Genomic DNA, 25,065 nt, shown 5'->3' with positions numbered 1-25,065 from the left:
ATACTTTCCAGAAGGCCAACAATGTTTTTTTTTATTATTCTAATTTGTTGAGATAGTGAATTGGTGGGTTCCCTTCGAACTTCGAACTGTGTCCTCTAGGGGTCGCTATGGGGAACGCCTCGTCATGACCCGTGTCTGAAGCATACATTGAAAAAACACCAACAAGTTGGCCGGCGACAGCCCCTGACGTCACTACCGGTACGACTATAGATAAATAGGTGCCGGGAGAACACGTTATTCTCTTTTTCGTCTTCACTGACTGTTCTGTTTGAAGCGTGGATCTGAACATGGTAAGAGCGATCTTTCTCTGTCTATCATGACGACTACTATCAAAGCATTTAGACAGTGTGTGCATCCGTGTCATCGCTATTTGACACCTGATGACACACACAATCTTTGCGTTGTTTGTTTGGGTGAAGAGCACTCACGCGATGTCCTTGAGGACATCAATGAAAAAGCTCTGCTCTCGTTTGCCTCTCTTTTCGAGGAAAGAGGGGCAGCCATCTGCTTCCTGCGGTTCAGGACCCGCCACTGCTGAGACACAGAGGGAGCTTGTGGGGATCACAGGTGGATCTGGCTGAGGAGTTTAGAGAGGGAATTTCCCTTTCGCGCTTGTCGGTGGTGGACGAGAGAGAGCCTCTGGAGGATGATGTTATATCTTTAACACTTTCCGATACAGAGGTTAGTGCTCTGCTGGGTTCGGCCCAGGAAGAGCAGGAGATGTCTGAGGATGGTGAAGAAGCTGAGGCTGAGCCTTCTCAACCCTCCTGCACTGTGTATGTAGAGCAGTTGGAGGTCAGGTAGCTGAGCTGCACCGCACCACAGATCTCTCTCTCTCCGTGCTACCAAGCAGGCCATCTCTGTCATGGGAAGGTCTATGGCGGCCATGGTGGTAACGGAGAGACATCTGTGGGTGAACCTGGGAGATACCAGGAAGAGAGAAAGGGGCTTTCTTCTAGATTCTCCGTTTTCGCCTTCCAAACTTTTCGGTACCTCTGTTGAGACGGTAGTCGAGAAGTTCAGGGAGGTGAAGGCGCGCAAAAGTGTGTGACGGAAATGTTACGCCCCTTGCCATACTGTGATGCTTGTCCCAGTCAGAACACTTGTGCTACAAGACAAAAACAATAAAACCCATTACAAATGAGCCATTTCTTGCATCCAGTGGGGACATAATTTCAGATTATAATGACTAACATTGTGTTTTTACACGTTGCGTTGTGTTGCATCGCGCCGTGTAAACATAAAACCATGTCTGCATTTGTGATCAGAGAAAAGACAAACAACAAGCAGTATTCTACACCAGCGGTTCTCAATTCCAGTCCTCGCACCCCCCAGCTCTGCATATTTTGCACGTCTCTCATTGTTAACACACCTGATTCAGATAATCAGATGGTTAGAAGAGAGCTCTGTGCATGAACTGTGTTCCCATTGACATGGTCCTTACACAGTGTTCATTGGTCCCTACTCCCTAAGCTGGAGAAATCTGTTACCTCACTTCGGAACATTCATTCACGGATTTGCGTTGAGTAACGTCTTCACACATGGGCAAGTGTGACATCATATAGCTCTGTAAATAAATACAATATAAATTCGCATTGTAGTCTTCTCTCCCAGGATCAGGAAACAGTCCATAAAATGTGCTGCACACACTCGAATATTTGGGCTGAACTGTTCTGGAACAGTGTTGTAGATACAACTTAACCACTGATTTCTAGTTGTGTCTAGGCATGGGCTGGTATGAGATTTTGACGGTATGATAACCTTAAGCAAAATGATCACAGTTTCACTGTATCACGGTATTGTTGTTACAGCCCTGAAATGTGTTATTTTTAAATGACTGGGTAAAAAAAAATTATAATAATTCCTGCTGGACACAATATATTTTGTTTTTGAGCAACATACAGAATATTAGAAACAGTAGAACTAGTTTATTTTTTTCTTTGATTTGTTTCCTAAAAAAAGAAAAAAAAGAAAATCTGACATCTTTATTTACCCTAAATCTGTAATTACAGTTATTTAATTTTAGTTGTATAATTCATATACATATCATTTATATTATATCATTATATTTCATATAATTTAGTTATATAATAATAATCATACACATAATTTGATTTAATAATAACCCAATTTGAAGCAAAAACAGAATGTTCTGACAAGCTTTGTGAAATTATACAACGTAAACTTTTTTTCTTCCAATAGTTTGTGCATCATGAACAGTGAGTGATCTGCCTGCTACAGCATTTTTCTCTGTGCGTCCATCTTCAGCATCTTTGGCTTGTGTTAATGGGCGTTAACAGACTTCATATTTTCACATAAATTACATTTAGGAAAATGATTGCATTGCAACGCAGTTTCTGAAAGTCCAGAACAGGGCGTTGCAATAAGGCAAAAAACGTCCTGTTGCTGATCGCGTAAAGGCCAAAGTATATTTCGGCCGTCTGAGCACCGTCGGCATTACGTTATTTTCGTCATCAAGAGGGCTTGCCGACAGTAGCGCACCCTGTGGTACTGCGCATGTGTCGAGCTCATCCATCCGTGCTCATCTACGGTTGAGGATACTTTTAAAAGCTCTGCGGATGTGGTTGTGCACGAGACGGAAAGGAGATGTGAAGTGTACCCGGTCCTTAAGTTCAGCCATCCTACACACATATGACTGACCGCTTGCTCGCACCAAAAGGAGGAGGAGGGGTCAGTGTTACTCTCTACACTGCACTCAGCCTGAGGGATTCCTACTCTTTCAGTCATTGAGGAGACATGGAAAACAGCGCATACCGCAGGAACGCTATAATGGAAAATATTAGTGGTTTTGAAGCGGTGAAATTTTCAAACCGCAGTATACCTTGAAACCGGTAATTGGCCTATGCCTAGTTGTGTCCTCTTTTGGAAGGCAGAACCAAGTAGTTTCGCTTTCACAACAAACAGTGTCTCCACGCCATGGCGCTGGAGGCAACACCGAGAATCAAAGGTTACGCCTTCTTTCTTTGCATGAACATTTGGTCGGCGTTATGCAAATCTTTCCACATTGTGATGTAGACATGCGGTGGATTTTTTAACCCTCTGGGGTCGACTAACGCGGATACGCATTTTGTGGCATATTCTCCTGAAAACACTGAAAATAACTCTAATTACACTTTCAGTTTTGATCGTACAGATAAGAGCAATACATCAATCGAATCTGTGAAGGGTCTACTTTTATTTGTATACACACATAATAACAACAAAACTTTATGCATTTATAAAATAAAGAAAACAAACAGAGTGCGCTGTCTGCTGCCTTGGTTCTGCGTGATATTCATGTAGAAACGCGTCATTAAAATTAACTGTAACTCAGCAAATACTCAACACAGAGACATGAGAGATATATCTATAGAAAGCTTGACGTGTACTTTTAAACTGAGTCTTATCACAAACAAATATTCTGTGATAAAGTAATCCATATGAAAACAACGCGATGTCCAGTCTTTCACGTCTCCCTTTATTTTGTCTAATGCGACCACGCCCACGCGCCGAGCCTGCTATTGATATTACAATCATCTACTTGAAGCTTGTGGTGGGTAAACAGCCACTTCACAGCAAAAAAGCAGCGAAACTGTACTTCACGTTTTTTAAATGTTAGTGTGTATCACTTTACTGTGATAGGCTATTCTCTGTTCACAAATATAGACATATATGTTTATAACTATATATTGCATAGCCCCACATACAGTACAAAGCATGCTTGTGTTTTTAAGAATGTAACTAAGCTTCTGTTCATGAATATCTTGCTCTGGTGTAAATATTTTGAATGTGTTATAACCCGTCATTGGTGTTTGCGATCATCTGAGGTATAAATGTATCAAGCAAGCAGTAAATATCACTGATAATAAATGTGCTATGTGGTAATTGTGTTCTTTTTCCCCCCATTAAAGGTACAGGTTGTAGGACCTGCCACTAGAGGGCGCACTACCAAAACAATAACAATTGCGTGGTTTGATGATGCTAAGAAGGCGCGTGGAATGATGGGATTTGTTGTCTTTTACCCAACCGCTGACTGCCATCAACATTGGCGTGTATGCCCCATAATACTAATCTTGTTGATCGTTATAATAGCATACGTTTTCTGTAAAGATACAAATCAAAACAACTCACCTGTCGAGTAAAACACAAGCGAGATCGGCATCTCTTACTAGTTGAAGTTTGTCGCAAAGCTCTCTCCATCTAGAAAATGCAACACCGATATTGATCCTCGATCTTTCTCTCCTCTTGTCCCAAACTCTTCTTGGGTCGTTTGGTTGGCCCGTACGCTTATGTTTACGGGAGCTGTCCTTGTCGACAGAACCAGCGGCAGACGGTAAACAGTAATTATGTTCCATAAATAAGTAACACAATCCACCATAAAACGTGCAAGAAGTAAATAAGGAACTGCTTGAAGCAAGCTAGTGGTTTGCTGGAAGCTAGACACTACTTCCGCATTTGTCCACGACACTGTTGTCATGTGGTTTCTACGTCAGTAAAGGAGGTAACAAAGGGTAACTAACGTCATTGACAGGCGACTGCACTGCCCCATGTCACTGTTTAGAATGGGAATTTTCTCATGATTTACAAGTAGTTGAAAACATTAGAGATATTGTTAGGAATCAGCTGGACAAAATATATAACACTAGCCTAGTGGTTTCTGGATATTTTACTGCAAATATCTTACAAATTGTACCTTTAATTACTACTAGTACTAGTGACCATCACAACAATGTTAATAATGCAGTTTATTTGCGTAAACAGCATGCTTACTTTTTTTAATTCAGATAAAGGATAACCTGTTGCAAAGAGATTTTTTTAATTTAGGTGTGAGGATCAGGAACCTGGAACACAGCTAAGACCAAGCGAGGCACACACTCCCATCTCTTCAAAGTCCCTTTAAAAAATGTTGTCCTTCAGAGCACATAAACAATATACATTTTGGAAATGCCAGGTATGTGATGTTCATGTATATATTTCAACATGACACAATACCAGTCATAACTTTTGAACAGTAAGATTTTTAATGTTTTTGTAAAGAATTCTCTTCTGCTCACCAGGCCTACATTTATTTGATCCAAAATACAGAAAGTTGCATTTGCTAAAGCAGTAACATTGTGAAATATTTTTACTATTTAAAATAACTGCTTTCTATTTGAATATATTTTAAAATTTAATTTATTCCTGTGATCAAATCTAAATTTTCAGCATCATTACTCCAGTCTTACTCCAAGTGTAACAATATACACTATACCATTCAAAAGCTTGGAGTCAGCATATATAGAAAATAAAACTTTTATTTAGCACACAAGTGATGATAAATACAATAATCATGATACAACAATGCTGTTCTTTCAATTAATAATAATACAAAAAAACTGAAAAAAAATGTAATCTCTTTTCAACATTAATAATAATAATAATAATAATAATAGTAATAATAATGTTTTTGTTTTTTTTTTTTTTTGAGTAGCAAATCAAAATATTAGAATGATTTCTGAAGGAACGTGTGACTGGAGTAATGATGCTAAAAATTCAGCTTTGAAAGTCAGCTTTGATTGTTCCTAATAAACTGTTTAACCGCACTCGCAAGTGAATCTCAAGTTATTTTGTGGGATAATTAAGTATATTCTAAATAAACTACAAACATAAAAATATATACATTTATTTTGTCCTCACATTCTTTCTTGTAACTCTTCCCTCTCAGTCACTGACTGAAAGGCTCATTATGCAGCTCATTATGCGGGCCTTTGTCTTTTCAGGTGTCAATTACACTAATGTTCATGGTCAATTATGCCTACTCGCATATGCCCTTTCGAAACAAAAAGTGTATTAGAAAATTTAAATCAATCTATTGTTTTCTGTGAGCGAGTAAACAAGATGATTTTCACATCATTTTGAAGAAAAAAATTCTATGCTACAAGGTCCATGTTTGACAGATTTGTGAACAAATGTTCTGTATGTGTTTTATGACCTTATTTCAGTAACTTCAAAATTGTAGTTTTTCACTAACCATGCATAAACGTTGTTTTCTCAAAAACACAATCATGTACATACATGCTATGTACATACGTAGACATGTGGGGGCATGTTTAACTAGTTGCTTATTAGCACGCATATTACTAGAATATTAACCATTTATTAGTACTAATTAAGCACATATTAATGCCTTGTTCTACATGAGCTTATTCTACATCCCTAATCCTACCGACTACCTAAACTTAACAACTACCTTACTAACTATTAATAAGCAGAAAATTAGGAGTTTATTGAGAGGAAAATCATAATTAAAGGTGCAGTCTGTAAATTTTAGCAGCATCTAGCGGTGAGGTTGCGAATTGCAACCAACAGATCAGTCCCCCGCTCACCCTTCCCTTTAGAGAAGCTACGGTGGCCGTAGATAGCAGGTAAAGATGTCGTTGGTAAAGACAGCAGAGAGCAATGAGATTTTTTTACAAAGGTAAATAAAGGAATATTTACTTAATTATTCAATAAATCGATGGTATTGCGAATGTTAATGTACTTGTTCATCATTTTGTCAGTGTTTTATTCGCAAGAACAACAAAGTGACGAAATGCGCTCTGTATAGCAGTTTGAACATCAGGGCTACTGTAGAAACATGGTGGTGACTTCCATGTAAGGGGACCCTCAGTGTATGTAGATAGAAATAGCTCAATCTAAGGTAATAAAAACATAACGGTTCATTAAGTAAGGTCTTTATACACCTCTGAAAACATAGTTATGTGTATTATATTGCATTTCTGTAAAGAGATTGTTGTAAATTTTACACATTGCACCTTTAATAGTGAATGAGTGTTCCTTATTCTAAATAGTTACCAAAGACATTACTATGGGCTGTTGAACAGGCTACTGTGTGAATAAATGAATACATACAATAAATAATTAAATGTCACTATGCTGCATCAGTGTGGGTGTTAGATGGGTTGGTCAATCTGATCCAGACACTGTATAAATTAAAGGACAGTAAGGAAAGCAGAACAAACTCCTAACAGGAGGAGACTCACACATGGCCTATGAGACAGAGGATCATGAGATTCAATATTGCTTTCCTGCCATCAACTCATCATGTATCAAGGGAAAACGCTCCAGACATGAATCCAATATCATGTATATGTTTTTTTCATTGCTTTCCGCATGGACTGTGTTTCTGAACCTGCTGGTGATCATCTCCATCTCTCACTTCAAGAAGCTTCACACTCCAACCAACCTGATCATTCTCTCTCTGGCTGTCGCTGACATGCTTGTTGGACTTGTGATGCCCATAGAGGCCTCGAGGCTGATTGAGATCTGCTGGTACTTTGGGGACACTTTCTGCGGACTGTTTTTGGTAATAACAGGGCTGCTCATTTCAGCATCTCTTAGTAATTTAGTTTTAATTGCTGTTGATCGCTATGTGGCTGTTTGTCACCCTTTACTGTACACACAGAAAATAACCATGACTAAAACATTAATAAGCATCTTTCTGAGCTGGGTTTTCTCCTCAACTTATAGCACTACCTTTGTAATTTCACTAAGAACAAACATGTGTTATGGAGAGTGTTCTTTTATGATGGGTTTTGCTTGGAAAGTCACTGATCTGATCATGTGTTTTATTTTTCCTTGTATCCTGATCATATCTTTATATTTGAGGATTTTCTATGTTGTGCATCAGCAAGTGAAAGTGATAAACACCCTGATGAAGGGTGGCAAATGCGTAAATGAGAGTTCAGTGAGAAGGAAATCTGAGAGCAAAGCTGCTCTGACATTAGGAATCATTGTCACAGTTTATCTGCTTTGTTGGATTCCGTACTATATCTGTTCCATATCAGCAGTTTCTTCAACAACCATAAATGCTTTATTATGGGTCTTGTATATTAACTCAAGTCTGAATCCTATGGTCTATGGTTTATTTTACCCTTGGTTTAAAAAGACAGTTAAACTTATCTTAACTCTGAAAATATTTCATGCAGCATCCTCTCTGGTCAATATTTTTTCAGAACATCAATTGTAATTAAAGTGATAAAGCCATCATTCTGAAAACAATTTGACAAAAATTGTCAATATTGTCATAAAGTCATAAAGGTAATACTATTTACATAAAAAGGTAAATAGTGGTAATAATTTACACTCCATGCATTTAAATATTATAGTTTGTTTCTTTGAATATCATTGCTTTATAATTATACTATGTTGCAGGTTTTGTCTGAATTTAACAATTAAGCAAACTTATTTTTACACAGTTTAAGTGACAATATGTTCAGTTGTGTTGCATTAGCTTATTAGGAGAATTTAATCTTAAATCTTCAAACTAATGTAATAAATGATAAAGATGGATATTATGTACTTTATGCTTCACTTTTATCAGTCATGCAATCTGTTGATATAAATCAAAAACATAATGACAGACACAAAGAGAACAGTCATATAGAACTACTGTATATTTAAGTGTCAAATGTATTATCATGGTGGTTCATCACAAAGTGAATAATTAAAATGGGTTACAGCACACCTCCGATTAAAACATATGAAACAAAGCAACTTCAGATTCATCCAGAAGGCATTTAAAGGGTGGAGCTATACACAAAGGTAAAGCCTAACAATAAAAATATTAAATATTGTATTGTAACTTTTCAAGTAAGTTGAAGTAATGTTTATTGTTTAATATAAACTTATGTGCATAAATTAATACTGTAACTGCTAAACATCACCTCATGTAGGCAGAATTTTTATGATCCAAACAAAGGCTAAAATTAATGAAAAACATTTTTTTTTTTTCTAATCAAATGTTTTGGCTTATTATATGTTTTGACAGCTCACACACTTTTCCTTTTATTTATTATTTAATTTTGTATGCCACTTTTGGATTATTTTAGTGGACTGATGGTCCCACTTTATATTGTGGCCCTAAAACCTGTGTACTTACAATGTAATTACACTATACAAAAAAAAGAAAGAAAAAAGAAAACTAAAAAAAAAAAAAAAAAAAAAAAAAAAAAAAGTAATTTTCTGGCACCAGGAGCACCAGAAAATATGTTAAAAAAAATTGTTAAAGAAAAAAAAAAATTAGATAAACCTTAAAAAAAAAACAGTAATTTCTTATTCCATAATTACAGATTATTCCTGTAATTATACATGAAATCTTTAAAAAAAAAAATTCATGAAATCTTTTACTTTTAACAATTGTCAGAATACAGTAATACACCTTTAAAATAGAAAAATTATCTTTAAAGAATGATAAAAAGAGCTTAACTACAGATAATTACTGTTGTTATTATAAAAAACACCGTAAATCTAAGTGTAGATATAAAGTATAAAATTGTTTATATACATACAGTAAACTAACTGTAAAAATAATTTATTTTTGTATATTTAGGTTAAACTGCAAAAAAAAAAAATCCTTTGATAAAAAAACAAAACCATTATCATTATTTTTTTATTTGTTATTTGCAAATAACACATTTGGTCAGCATTTAACTACAACAACATAGTTAGCTTAGCAACATTGTTATCCACTGGTTAATTTTTTAACACTAACCAGTTTTTCCATATACAGTTTTTACTGTGGGAATTACAGTTTTTTAGAGCCATTTCTACACAACATGCATTACAAAACAAAAATGAAACATTAAACCACCACCCAGGATACTGCTCACTCACTTATCCACCACCCACTTACCCTCCCAAGAAGTAATGCCAGCAGAATGAATGGTTTAAACATTACAGAATGATATACAAAGAAACTGGAACACACTTAAACTGTGTATGAAAGTGAAGACGTTGACAATGCAAGAAGCTTTCTATTCTACTCTCTCCATTCAAAGTTTGCAATATTTGTAATCATTGAAAGAACCTTGAGATTAACAAACTGCTGTTTTTTTAGATGGTTTCTTCTCCACCTTGGTCCCCCTGTCCAGACTTATCTTGAAAAGGCACCTGTGAAGACAGAAATAAATCTCAATATAGAGCTACAAACAATTTTCATAATCAGCAATTCTGTGGCTGAGCCATATAATTTTTATGTAACGGTTTCTTCATTTAAATATATCCAGTCACTGGGTTGCGTCATTTGGGTCATTTTTTTTATTTTCATAGTGTTGGGTATTTTTGCGTAACCCACTGCTTGGTTAAGTGTAACTGACGATAGAAATGATACACCTCACAAAGTTTCCTGGTTGATGGGTCAAAGCATTGCCGGTCTGCAGTTTTAACCTGATCATTTTTTTTTTTTCAACTGCCATTTTGTCTTCTGTCCTAAAAGAAAACTTCCTGATGTGAAGGTTTGTATTCACATTAATTCACTTGTATCAAGTAATTACTACAGCAGGGCTGGCATCTTTTATTTCTTTATTACAAGTACCTTTGCTACTCTAACATTTTCATATCTTCTGTAGGTTCACTTGGATTGCAGACGGAGCAAGATCCAGTATAAACATCTCCATACTGTAGATTACTAAGGTAGTGATAGCTGCACCACAAGATTGCCATATATACATATATAAAGCATTTCTTTCTTAAATATTACTTTACAATATTAAAATTTTGTATATATTACATAGGAATAGACAGCTCATAATGTACCAATACCAGCTGTCTTCCCACAGATGCCATAAAGAGCACAATGTCTGCTCATATTGCTCCTGTAACTTTATAAATGTTTTGTATGTTGCAATGAACTAAATAAAATTATTTAATGTAGACTATTCTGCTGTCATCTAATTTAATGTCAATTAATGTAATGAGTTGATTCCTAAATGAACAATTTATCTCCGATCTATCCATCTATGGGTCGCATATATACGTACATACACCTTTTTTTCTACAGGACATACACTTCTAAGTCTTACCTCTGCATGAACTCCAGAGTTGCACCATGTTCCACTGGATAGCTTATGTTGAGGCAGTAGTAGGTCACAAACATCATTAGAAGGGCATCACCACAATTTGTGACACCATCTTTCCCAGTGGTGTGGTCCACAGCAATCATAAAGCTGTCAGGGGAGAACTCCCTACAGTACACACAAAAAAAATGGAAAGGGAAAAAACTAAAACATTAAGTTACAAGAATAATAATATTATTATGACTGTTAATGTTGGGCACTTAACCTCTTTCTTTGAAACATGAAATTTCAAATGATCTAAAAGATCTTTCAGATCATTGCACTGTTTCTGGCATTGTGGATTTTGACATTTCAGTGGACCCTGTACTGCTTCACCTTGCAACAGGGATGACCGTCTATGGTGGTGCAAAATATGACTTTTAAAGGAATTGTAGTTTGTGAATCTTGATTTGCACCCAACTATACAACAGGCATATTCGCCATGTGCTTCATTTTTGTGTAATGGTTGGTGATTTACATACCCTTTCACTGTTTTTAAAGCAATGCCACATATAGGACATGTGAAAGTTTTTAGAACACTTCCCATATTGCATACTCACTTCAATGTAATGGAGAAATGTTTGAGCCTGAAGATGCCTGACTGCTCCAGGTAGGAGTTTCAGGTAGCTTATATTCCAATTCCTGCATCAAACAACTGAGGGGGAAAAACAGACAGAAGTTTGCAAATGCTTGGGTAAAAATTACTTAAGTTACATTGAATGCTTTTTTACTTGGGCAACAAACTAAGATGAGAAAATTCAAATTTCCTGATTAATCCTGAAAAATCTAATCCCTGTGATCTTGGTGTAAAATTCTCTGGTTATATGCTGTGAAATTAAGCTTTTATAAAATGAAATGAAATCTGTTGTTGTTGTTTTTTAACCCTTACAATGTGACCATTGTGACCATATGGGACAGTCTCAAGCCTACCGGTTTTCATCCAAAATATCTTAAATTGTGGTCCGAAGACGAACAAAGCTTTTATGGGTTTGGAACGACATGGGGGTAAGTGAATAATGACATTTTCATTTTGGGATGGAGTATCCCTATAACAAGAGTTAATACAACATATTCCATAGCTGCTAAATACAACACAAGGACAGAGTTCTCAGCATTTAGGATTACCAAACGGTAGCAATTTTATTAGCTAATCTCAGCAAATAGGTAATGTTTAAACTTAAAGCTAAAACTCAGCTGCTGCAACCTAGGTAATGTAACGTCTAGCCTACACTACTTGCCTTGTTTTCAGTCTATCAAAATGTACACTTTGTGAGTTGCATGTTTACGTAGATAAATAATTTTGAGTCAAACTTTTGACATTACCTCGCAAACGTGTTGCTTCCTCTTCACAGCCGCCAATAGTGGTTAGACCTATCTCCTTCACAACAGAGAAGTGAACCTGCTTGCCGCTGTCTCCTTTCAAATGGCGCACTTCTTCCTGACTCCTGAGTGCACTGCAACCTTGCAGAGTTGTTCTGATGCTATGCAAATCGTGTTCTGAACAAAGTAGTGTAATATTTCATTTGCAGTGGTTTTGTTGCTTCTCTTTTTATTTTTTTATTTTTTGCAATTAAATTGCAGATGTCGTTTTTTTGACTCATTTTATGTTTACTTCTTTTTACTTAATTTACAAAATTATAGCCTAATGCACACTAGGCCTAAGAGACTATAAGATATGGTATTATAATTTTTTATTAATTATCCAGAGTTTGGTGTGATACAGATGTACAACTATACTGAAGAATATCCTGTCTACTGATGGGTTTTAGAACTATTGCTTATGATAGACTCTGCAGACAAGACTCCATTTAACTATAGGAACCCGACGAGTGAACCTTCAAAGAAACCAGATCTCATGAAATACAAGTTAAAGAAATATAAGGAATGTATGGAACTAGGACAAAGATATAAAAATAAATCTTGATACATTACCCTTGCAGAAGGATAAGAAAGCTTTACATTTAACAACGATGCCTTACTAGCCATTTAAACTTCAATAGCGATTGAAACATGTAAAAGCAAAAAAGAAAGCCCTTACACAAAGATTTTTGCATGACTTAAAAGCAGATGTTATGAGTGAGCATACACTGTCCAGGACATTAAAGTCACAGGACACACACTAAATTTTAACATAATTGTAGTAATTATAACCTCCAAGTCCAAACATTGACGAAGTTTAGGAGAAAATCCGGAGAGGAAGTCGTGACCATAGACAGGAAGTACATAAAAACATCAGACTGTAGAAAGGCCTTGATGAGTACAAGTTCCAAGAAAGAATATTTTAATGCTCACCACACAGAAAAAGAGTGCGCCAGCTAGTTATTTATCAGAGCAAACTAATGCCAGATAGCTAAGCTAGAGCTAATTGCCTTAAATCTAATGTCATGAGAATAGTAAAAAAAATAACAGATTAGACAAAACTATGATGAAATTCTTAGTTGGTCAATAAATTGTGCATTGGGAAAACTTTAGTGTTTGAGCATATCAAGAAAACATGTCCATTTACGTTCATGCTCTTATTCAGAGGACGCTCATGCAGAAATAGACAGCGAGGACCTCTCGCAGAAATGGTCTACACAACAGGAGAGACTTAAGTCATAATACTTACCCCTTTCCAGTACAAGGCATTCAGGAATTGTTGTAGATAGACACAAATGAAACAATGACTGAAGTAACAAAGACAAAAGCATATGATACAGTGTGCTAGACATAGCGTATTTTACAGAAAGGAATAACACGAGCAACAATCTTTATTAGTGTAAAGATTGTAAGCCCTTAATAATGAGACTCAAAATGCCTCATTACAAAAGAGCTGTTCCAAACATTGAATGAATTAGTTTGAGCAACATCTTAATTGTGCAGTGCTAGTCTGCTAGATACACAAAAAGTTTGTAAGCACTTAATGCTTTGTCTTAAACATGAGTGAATAACCTTGCAGAGAATAAAATTTATGCCCAAGCCCCACAAGTGCATAAAACAAAAATGATACTTATAATGGTGTAGGCTAATGAAGTGATGAAGACGAAATGCCGAAGGAGACTGGCAGCCTTGTTTCTGACTGCAAGGCCAGAGAGACTTAATGTGTGCAGGTTCATGTGAGCGTACAGGTGAAATATTTTGTTGATTGAGATGCAAGCAGCGACGCGACAGCTCGGAAAGTAAAGCACTTGGAATTCCACCAATGTATCACATCCTCTGCTGAGAAAACTCCTAAGCTTGTATATTATCCAACACTACCAAACGATCGCAAACATTCACCGCGACACCAGAGCAATGCCAACGATCTAGTGTGCATCTTGAGAGGAATGTCAAACTCGCAATCGTTTGCAGGAGACGAACTTAACTATATGCAAGTAACCCAGGGAAAGTAAGGCAATAAGTCAAGGGACAGTTTGAGCAAGAAACGTTGCGGCAGTATCTACAAACACAATGAAGGGTGAGTAGAGGGCTTTAATATTCCTCTTGTTGAGTGCCGATTGGCTAGATCTAATTGTAATGTGACGTGGCATTAAGTCTTCCTAGTAGAACTTAAGCTGACGGTTCGATTTTTATGAAATATTTTATTAAAATATGCAAAAAAAGGCAATATCTATGTAAATATGCATTAGTTTGAATACATTTTCAGAATTGAAATTTGAACACTGGATAAAGTGGATATTTCTAACTCATTTTGAGAAAATGGCCTTTAAAGATATGTACTGGAATTGAAATCTACAGACGCAAATAGATAAAGTGCAGTAAAACACTTAAAAGTGTATTCATTCACTACTGTGAAACAACACTTTAGAAAAAGGCAAATAGTCCAAAATCTCAAAATTTACATTATACAGACAGAGGATCACGAGACTCAATACTGCTTTCCTGCCATCAACTTGTCATGTATCAAGGGAGAATGCTCCAGCCATGAATATAATTTCATGTATTTTTTTTTTTCATTGCTGTCAGCAGGTATGTGGTGTTATGGCGATTGCTCCATTATACTAACTTTTGCCTGGAGAGTCTCTGATCTGATTTTGTTCTTTGTGTCTCCTTGTATCCTCATCATATCTTTATATTTGAGGGATTTTCTATGCTGTATCAGCAAGTGAAAGTCATAAACTCTGATGAACAGTGGCGGCTCGTGGGTTTTAAAATAGAGGAGGCACACTAATTGTATTGGTCTGGGATCGCTGCCGATTATTATTATTATTATTATTATTATTATTATTATTATTATTATTATTATTATTATTTGCTTAACCACTTTAAAAATAGCTTTTTGGTTGATTTTAGTCAGAAAACGTAAAGAAAACGACACACATACAACAAGATATAATTTCACTTACCTGGTCTGTCACTTGAAGCAAACATCCATCCCTTCTTAATAGTCTGTGTTAAAAGAGAGCTGCCTTTTATTTTATTTTATTTTATTTATTTATTTAGTTATAAAAAAAGGCTCACAGAATATACAAGTGAATTGTATGTCAAATCAAATGCTTTAATAAAAAGACGTTTAAATTGAATCTTCTGGAATCACAAAGTAAAATAAATAATTCAGTTTTAACCAAAACTGAATTATTTATTTTACTTTGTTAATAAATATTACTAAGTGTTGCTAGCACGTTTGAGAATATTTTTAGCATGTTTAGCACACAATGGCATATTTTACTGTGTTGCTAATAGTGCACACCAGTGTAAAACATGTCACTTCCTGTTGCCAGTAGGTGGCGCTATAACAATAACCAAATATGAATATGTAGATATGGTCAGGCCAGGACTCTAATCAAACTCGTGAAGTTTGGGGCAGATCAGACATTGCTTGCCTGAGTTACTGCAACTTTCTCATTCACTGCATTAGTAGCATGCTTTAACACTGAGCTAAGTGTTGCTAGCATGTTTTAGCATGCTTCTAGCATGTTGTCAGTGTATTTAGCACTTGCTGACACTTTTTAATATGTTGCTAGGAGTCCATAACAGTGTTAAACATGACACTTCCTGCTGCCAGCAGGTGGCGCTATGACTATAACTGAATACGGACATGTTGATGTGTTCAAGACAGGACTCTTGTCAAACGTGTGAAGTTTGGGGCAGATTGGACATTGCTTGCCTGAGTTACAGCAACTTCCTTTTTCACTGCATTAGTAGCATGCTTTAGCACTTAGCTAAGTGTTGCTAGCATGTTTTAGTATGTTTCTAGCATGTTGCCAGCCTATTTAACACTTGTTGACACTTTTTAATATGTTAATATGTTAATATGTTGCTGAGTTACAGCAACTTCCTGTTTCATGGCGAAAGATCAAACTTTGTCAGGCCACCAGGGACACACCCCTTGACGAAAACTCAAAAACTTCGCGGTTTAACTTCACAAAGGTCTTATGATGACCCTCACCAAATCTGAAGATGGTCCGATTAAAACTGTAGGAGGAGTTCATCAGAGTACGAGGCATGGAAATGGAAAAAACTGCACAAAAATCGTACAGGAAATTCAAAATAACATACTTCCTGTTGGGTTTTGGATTTTGTACCAAGAGACTTTTTTGTAGGTAATGTTGTGTTACACATGTGTACCGATTTTAGTGCATGTACGTGAAACCTAACTCGAGGCGCACTCCGTTGAAATTTTACAGGTGGCGCTATCGAGCCATTTTGCCACACCCACTTCTGAAACCTATATCAGATGTAAATTTTCGCCAGTTCTGATGTGTGTGCAAAATTTCGTGAGTTTTGGAGCATGTTTAGGCCCTCAAAAATGCGATTCATTTCGGAGAAGAAGAAGAAGAAGCGGAAGAATAATAATTAACGGAGCAATTCCAAGAGGGTCCTCGCACCATCGGTGCGCGGGCCCTAAAAATACACATTCTGAGACATTAACTGAAATGCACTGTGAATTTTATTAACTTTAAATAGTCCTTCTCTCATTTTCACCTCAAAATTTCTGACGAGCCGCCACTGCTGATGAAGAGTGGTAAATGTGTAATAGAAAGTTCAGTAAGAAGGAAATCTGAGAGCAAATCTGCTCTGACATTAGGAATCATTGTCACAGTTTATCTGGTTTATTCTGTCAGTAATCACTTCCGCAACCATAAATGTTTTTACATGGGTCTTGTATATTAACTCAGGTCTGAATCCTATGGTCTATGTTTCATTTTACCCCTGGTTTAAAAACACAGTTAAATTCATCTTAACACTGAAAATATTTCAGCCAGCATCCTGTCTGGTCAATATTTTAACAGAACATCAAGGGCCCTATTTTAACGATCTAAACGCAAAGTGTAGCGCGCACAGCGCAGGTGCACTCAGGGCGTGTCCAAATCCACTTTTGCTATTTTAACAACGGAAAAACGGTTGGCGCCCCCGGGGGCGCATGGTCAAAACGGGGTGTCCCTATTCTCTTAATGAGTAATGGGTGTTTTTTGGGCGTAATGTGCAATAAACCAATCAGAGTCTCATCTTCCATTCCCATTACCTTTTACGTGCGTTGTGGACCTGTATATACTAAAGCGCTCTTTAAATAACAAAGAAAAAACATTGCGCCAGACTTTAGACCAGGTTTGAGTTGGTCTATGGCGCAGTCTATTTTTAGCTCCTTAAAATAGCAATGCGCCAGCAATGCGCCTGAACACACCTCTTTTTTAGACCAGCACGCCCATGGGCGCACAAATGGGCGCAAATGCATTTGCTAATTAAACGACATGGCGCTGGACAGGAAAATGTGAACGGCGCCGGACTGAAACTAGCAAACACACTTGCGCTGCACGACAAGGCTTATCTCTCTGAAAAGCTAGGTGTGGTCCGATCCAAGATGGCGGAATGAGTGGTCGTGCTTTTGCGTTGAGGAACGTCTAAAATCTTGTCACACACAGTTAGCAATGTTTGCATAATACAGTTGCATATTTTTTTTGCTCCGATTGTATAATTGTCAGTTTAAGCTAAATATCACACGTTTGTGTTGGTTTATTCGTTATATTGAGAACTTTATCTCTGAACCTGTCAGACTCGGATATGGAGAAAAACTCGACATTTGAGTCGTGTACTGAGGAAGAAATGGAGGTAGTTACCATCAAAAATATGAGAACGAATCAAGATATACACTCCTATTCCTGCAAGGCTTACAAGGAAAGTGATGGGACCTGTGATTCGAGTCCTAATACACCGGATAAAAAACTTCCAAAGAAAGTGCGCAAGGAACAAATGAAAGTAAGTTCTGAACCATCTTTGGCCGAGCTACAAGACAACGTAATTCACGTTATCACTGCCAAGATCAACGAAAGAGCAGATCAAACTGACGAAGCTGTCAAACACAACACGATGCAAATCGAGGGGCTTAAAAAATCTCTGGAGTTCTGTTATCAAGAAGTAGTGGATCTAATGAAAGAAAACAGCACAATGAAGGAGAGAGTGGAACAAATGCAAAAGAAAGTTACTTAATTGGAACAAAAGGTAAATGATGCAGATCGGTATAGCCGTGGGTACAATCTTCGTGTGTATGGAGTAGCTGAAGAGCGGGAGGAAAACGTCAAAGTTAAGGTGAAAGAGATTTTCCGTGCAGCAATTCCAGGCAGTGATGGTGAAGAAATCGTGGCAGCAGTGGATGTGGCTCATCGCATCGGCAGAATGGACAGCGGAAGAAAGAATCAGTTTCCACGGCCAGTGATCGTCAGATTCACATCTAGATCGGCAAGAGATGCTTTCTAAAAAGGCGCCAAGAGCAACGAGTTTCTCAAGAGCAGAGGTTTTCAAGTGAAGGAAGATCTGACAGCTGATGACCAGGCAACACGTGCTCATCTGTGGCCATTAGTAGAGAAGGCTAGGAAAAATGGAGACAAGGCTTACCTGGTAGGTAATAAAGCATTTGTGAATGTAAAAGAAATTAAAGGATGAACATTTCAGTATAGGGCTCATTTCTCCATCAATAATCAAAGACTTCAGATATTGACTGTTTATCTGTTAAACTAAGGTGCCTATGTAAGTCAAAAAAAGACTGTTCTGAGTTATTGTTGATAAATGCAACACAGTTAAAGTGTGTGACATTTATGTTCTTATAAAGTGCACTTGGGATAAGTTAATCTTTATTTTGTTTTTGTTCATGTCAGTTTCAATTCTTTCCATTAATGCCAGAAGTATAAGAAACCAACTGAAAAGAAAATCTTTATTTTTGCATTGTCAAAGCAAAGGTGCAGACTTTTTTTCATTCAGGAGTCTCATGCTTGTGAAGCAGATTTTTTGGAGAAGTCAGTGGTGGAATGATGTTTGGTTCTCATTTGGTACTAACAAATCTGCAGGGGTAGTTATATTAAAAGGTAAATTCAAAGGACGCATTCATAGTAAGCAAACAGATACTGAAGGAAGATGGATAATTCTACATGTTAGTATTGATCTTTCACAATTTATTATGTTTATGCCACAAGTAATAAGCAGAAGAATAATCTTTTGTTTTTAACAATTGAGAGTAAAATCAACCAATTGTGTTCTAAATTTCCTTATGCAATGATTATTTGGGGTGGGACTTTAATACTGTTATGGACGAAGAAATAGACCGATGGCCTCCTAAAAACAATGAAAAAACATGTGAATTAAAAAACATATGTGCAAGATTGGATCTTTTGGATATATGGAGATATACTTACCCACACCAAAGAATGTACACCTGGAGCAATAATGATTTGACTAAACAATCTCAAATAGTGCAAACAGTGTAGATGACGTTGAATTAGTGAAAACTGAATCATCAGTTTTAACAGATCATAAGGCTATAATGATTAAAATTAACAAAGATGCTGTAAGTCTAGCTCGTCCTAAAACAAATTATTGGAAATTAAATAAAAACTTGTTAGAGAATGAATGGTTTAAAAACAAAGCCACTGAAACTTTAGGAAAATATTGGAAACGGACATGTATCTTCAATAAATTTGGTCACAATTGGGAATTAATGAAATTTGAAATATGAAGCATAGCTATAGGTATAGGGAAAAAAATAGCTAAAGTAAAAAAAGAAAAAGAAAATAAATTAATTGAAGAAATGATGAAATTATCTGGTAAGCAAATTTTAACAAATGAAGAAATTAAACAATTGGCCTCCTTGCAATTACAATTAGACACAATTTATATAGACAAAGCTAGAGGTGCCTTTATAAGGAGTAGACAGAAGTGGATGGAACAAGGTGAGAAAAATACAAAATATTTTTTCAATTTAGAAAATCGTAATAGGGAATTATCATCTATACGTAAACTCATGATTAATAATAAAGTATGTGAAAACAATAAAGATATCGCTGAATATGTCAGCCAGTTTTATAAAACTCTGTACACTTCAGACCCTTATGATGATAGAAAACAGATTTATTTTTGAATAATATTTCTGACACAACAAAGAAAATAGATGAAGAATTAAAATTATTTTGTGACAAAGATATTAGTCTAGAAGAGGTGAAAAATTCTATTGTAGGCTTGAAAGATAATAAGTCTCCAGGGAACGATGGGCTTACCAGTGAATTCTATAAGATATTCAGTGGTCAGTTATCTCCTTTTTAGCAGCCATGTTTAAAGAATACATTGAATTCGGGGAATTACCTGCGACTCTCAAACAAGGACTTATTACAATTATTCCTAAGCCGAATAAGGATAAACTTTACATTGACAACTGGAGACCAATTACCCTTCTGAATAATGATGCTAAACTTTTTGCTCTAGTTTTTGCAAAAAGATTAAAGAAAGGTCTAGAAGAGATCATTGAGGAAGAACAGTCAGGGTTTATGACTGGGAGACATATCAGTAATAATATCAGATTAATTTTAGATATGACTGAATATAATTGCTATATACCAACTGATTATTTTATGTTATTCATAGACTTTTACAAAGCATTTGATACCGTGAGTCATGAGTTTATGTTCAAATGTATTCAACATTTTGGTTTTGGAGATTACTTCCAAAAAGCTGTTAGAACTATTTACAATGGATGTAATAGTTCAGTCAAATTATTAATGGGCACAATTGGAAGATTTAAGATTGATCAAGGTATACAACAGGGTAGCCCTTTATCTCCATTTTTGTTTTTATTAGTTACACAAATTATGGCTATACGTATCAAAAAAGCAGAGTTCGAAGGTATAAGAGTATTCGAAAGAGTATTTAAATTGTGTCAATTGGCTGATGATACTACTATTTTTCTTAAAAATGATTCAGAAATAATAAAAGCAATTAATTGCATTAAAGAGTTTTCCAAAGTATCAGGTCTTAAAATTAATATAAATAAATCAGTGCTGTTTCCACTTAAAGAATGTAACTTAACAGAATTACATGGTATTCCTATTAAACATACAGTCACATATTTAGGAGTTATTATACATAAAGATGAGCATGAACGCAGTGTGCTCAACTTCAAGCCGATAATTGACAAAACAAAGACAAGAATGAAAATTTGGCTTCAAAGAGATTTATCCCTGAATGGTAGGGTCTTACTATCCAAAGCAGAAGGGATATCAAGATCTGTTTATGTGTCTTTAGCGTTAGATATGCCATCCAATGTATGTAAAGAATTAGACAAAATGTTATTTAATTTTTTATGGAAAAATAGACACCATTATTTGAGAAAATAAATTCTATGTAAACCAAAGAGCAAAGGTGGATTATCTGTGCTTAGTTTTGAAACTTTAAACAATACATTCAAGATTAATTGGCTTATTAAATTCATGAAAGAAAAGGATAGTATGTGGTATACATTTCCAAAATGTGTTTGATATGGTGGGCAGCATAGATCTTCTTTTAAGATGTGATTTTAAAATTGAAAAACTGCCTGTCAAAATGGCTAAATTTCATAAACAAGCTTAATTGGCCTGGATGCTGGTGTTTAAGCACAATTTTTCCCCATATAAATACATTATTTGGAATAATAGGTGCATTCAATATAAAAATAGATCTCTCTTCTATAATAGTTGGTATGAAAATAATATTGTGTTAGTTAGACAACTCTTAAATTCAAATAGTAATTTATTATCTTTTAGTGAATTTTTGGAAAAATTTGGGTTTCCAGTAACGCCAAAAGAGTATGCTGTTGTATTTGATGCCATACCTCAACAAATTATAAATTTTGTAAGAGCTTGTGGAAGTGATTCTTCTGAGGCAATATTTGTTAAAGGCAGCATGTTTATAGGAGATATTGATATTTTGAAACATAGGTGTACAAATAAACATAATTAGGAATATTATAACTGGTGAAACAGCTACTCATAAAAGCTTGTTATGGACCAATGTATTTAGGAATATAAACTGGAAAAAAGCTTGGTGTATTTGTGAAGCATACTGTTTAAATAATAAAGTAAAAGAGGTTACATTTAAAATTTTACATGGTATATATCCAGCTAAAAGTGTGTTAGAGAGGTTTAAGTTAGAGATTGATTATTCATGTGATTTTTGCTCAATGGAAAAATAATCTATTGTCCATCTGTTTTTTTAATTGTATATACACAAAAAAAATTTGGGAGGATGTGGAAAATTTCATTAGAAGGAAAACAAATGTTATATTTAAATTAAATAATTTTGATATATTTATGTATTATTCCAATGAAAATAACAATAATAATAATCATTTTAATTTTATTGTACAACTGTTTATTATTTTGGGAAAATTTCATATACACGAAGAAATGGTCAGGATCCAAGGCAAATTTTATTCATTTTCTTCAGGAGACAAAAGACTACTGCACCAGTTTGGAGAACATTATAAATAAAAAAGCAAGGAAGACTTGTCATATTTTTTAAAGAATATTCAGTTTTTTGATGAATCAATCAATGGTTTGTACACTCTGGCATGTTTTTTTTTTTTTTTCTTTTTTCTGTGCATTGATATGTAAATTTCTGTCTATTATTGTATATTTCTGGTTTCTGGTTAATAAAAAAATAAAAATAAACTTGCGCTGCGCCTTGCATCGCATTGCGCCGGGTGTATGATAGGGCCCCAACTGTAGTTAAACAGGTGAAGTCGTCACTCTGAGAACAATTTCACATACAATGCAATGTTATAAAGTCCTAAGGCATAATTATAAAAGATAATTATAATATTTCATCCTTTTAATTTATACTACATGTATTTTAAAAATATATAGTTTATTTCATTGAGTATCATTCCTTTGTAATTAGTATCTGTTCAAATGCAGGTTTTGTCAGAGTTTAACAATTAACAACTCTTTTTCACACAGTAAGTTTAAGTGACACAATGTTCAGTTGTGTTGCATTAGCTTATTAGGAAAACTGAGCAAGAATCACAGTCAGGCTCAGTCTGTGTTGATATAAATCAAAAACACAATGACAAAAAGAGGACAGTCATATAAAACTGTGTAAGTGTCAAATGTATTATCTTGGTGGGTCATCACAAAGTGAATAATTAAAATGGCTTACAGCACACCTCAGATTAAGGTCCAAAAGGCATTTAAAGGGTGGAGCTACACACAAAGGAAAGAAGCCTAACAGTAAAATGTGAAATATTTCATTGTAACTTTTAAAATAATGTGACGAGCGTCCTAGGAGGAATCAGCGTCGCCCTTGCAACCAACGACATACACCTGCACGTCCTCACCGCCGGCTGATCGGCCACCGCTGCAGCTCGTTAGAACACGGCTCTTAAGCAGCAGATGCTGAGCAGACAGGGAGAGACTGGTCTCGAGCCGAATGCACACTGGACTAACCCCTTCTCTCATTTCTCACCAGAAAGCAGCGAGTGACCGACAGCCCACCCCCTTTGGAGCACGTTTGGACACCCACTTTCACTTGGATTGAGCACTGAAGAGCACCATGAGCACCAGCCTCCACGCACCGTCTTGCCATCCTGCACCTGTCACTGTTGTAAATAAAATCCACCCTCCGGGGCCTTTTGTTGTGCACTAAGCCAAAACTTGTCGAGTGATTCTTCCCCACGCCACAATAAGTTGAATTAATTTTTGTTGTTTAAACAAGTGTTTTCAAAGCTGATGTGAATAAATTCATGCCACAATTAAGCTGCTAAACATCACTTCATGTAGGATAAATTTATTACGATCCAAACAAGGCTAATATTAATGCAAACCATTTGTTTTTTTCCTGATCAATTGCTTTGACTAGAATCATTCAGTTAGGTTTAGCAGCTGAACTGCTTTCCCTTTTTCTCTTTGTTTGTGTAATCTTTATTCCTCTGTGTTTTTGGTATTTGTCACTGAGCACTGTAAAAATATACACATACATATATATATATATATATACTTGAAATGGTAAAATGTATTAGTATATGTAGAATTGATATTAATCTAAATTAATAAATGCTGTAAAAGTTATTAACTTATGTTTACAAATTGAATGTTATTGTAATGTTACCATGAAATCATTAAAATAAGAATAAAGGAACTTCAAAACTTTTGATTTAATGTTAATTTAAGGTGATGATGAAGCCGGAAATTACTCATACCTCTGGATTAGAAGTCACAGTGTGCTGTGGAATAATAGCACAACAGGGCTAACTAACTAACTAAATCTGGTCCCACAGTATATGACAATTGAAAATATGTATTATATATCTTAAACTGTACGGAAATATTGATGACTGACAGAACAACACAATTCATATGAAAATAAATGGTAAAAGAAGTCTGCCATGTAAACAAAAAGCATGTCTATTTACAGTTGTGGCCAAAAGTTTAGGCAGTGACAAATTTTGTGTTTTGCAAAGTTTGCTGCTTCAGTATTTGTAGATTCTTTTTCAAAATGTTTATGGTATACTGAAAAACAATGATAAGCATATCATAAGTTTTAAAGGTTTTGATAAATAAATATAATGAGTCAGTATGTACCGCCGCTCCCTATACGCAGAGTACTAATTTTTTGTAGTTATGCAGTATAACATAGTATGCAGTTTTCGTTTGGTAAAAAATAAAAGAAAAAAAAAAAAAAAAAAAAAAAAAAAAAAAGCGCCATTCCCCCAACCGCGCTCGCGACCGCTGCACCTCATGTTTGCGGCTTAATCTTCATAATTGATGGATGGACATCTATGCCCGGTTAAAAGACATCAGCATCTGGCGCAAAGAAAAGAAAACAAAAGAAAAAGAGAAAAAAAAAAAAGAAAAAAAAAACGGCATTAAATTGGCTTGATGTTGAATGTTCGATATTCGCAAATTTAGGGATCGTCTCTAAAGCTACATGCGATATTTGTATACACATTTAAAAACGGCATTAAATTGGCTTGATG

The 25,065-nt window shown here is 35.6% G+C and overlaps 1 protein-coding gene across 1 annotated transcript; it reads left to right on the top strand.

Annotated features, from left to right (window-relative positions):
* Positions 1 to 6,936: 6,936 nt before the first annotated feature.
* On the top strand, positions 6,937 to 8,008 carry LOC109104497 (trace amine-associated receptor 13c-like). The gene has a single exon (XM_019117792.2). The coding sequence runs from the start codon at positions 7,025 to 7,027 to the stop codon at positions 8,006 to 8,008; it is 984 nt and encodes a 327-aa protein (XP_018973337.2). The 5' UTR covers positions 6,937 to 7,024.
* Positions 8,009 to 25,065: the final 17,057 nt, after the last annotated feature.

This window comes from Cyprinus carpio, chromosome A10 (genome assembly GCF_018340385.1).
Source record: "Cyprinus carpio isolate SPL01 chromosome A10, ASM1834038v1, whole genome shotgun sequence".
In the NCBI taxonomy this organism is placed as follows: Eukaryota; Metazoa; Chordata; class Actinopteri; order Cypriniformes; family Cyprinidae; genus Cyprinus; species Cyprinus carpio.
The sequence above is the reverse complement of the archived record's forward strand: the minus strand, read 5'-3'. Positions and strand labels throughout refer to the sequence as shown.

Bases quoted from the DNA above. Each gene is read 5' to 3' on its own strand.
- LOC109104497 (XM_019117792.2), top strand. From the start codon at position 7,025: ATGGCCTATGAGACAGAGGATCATGAGATTCAATATTGCTTTCCTGCC.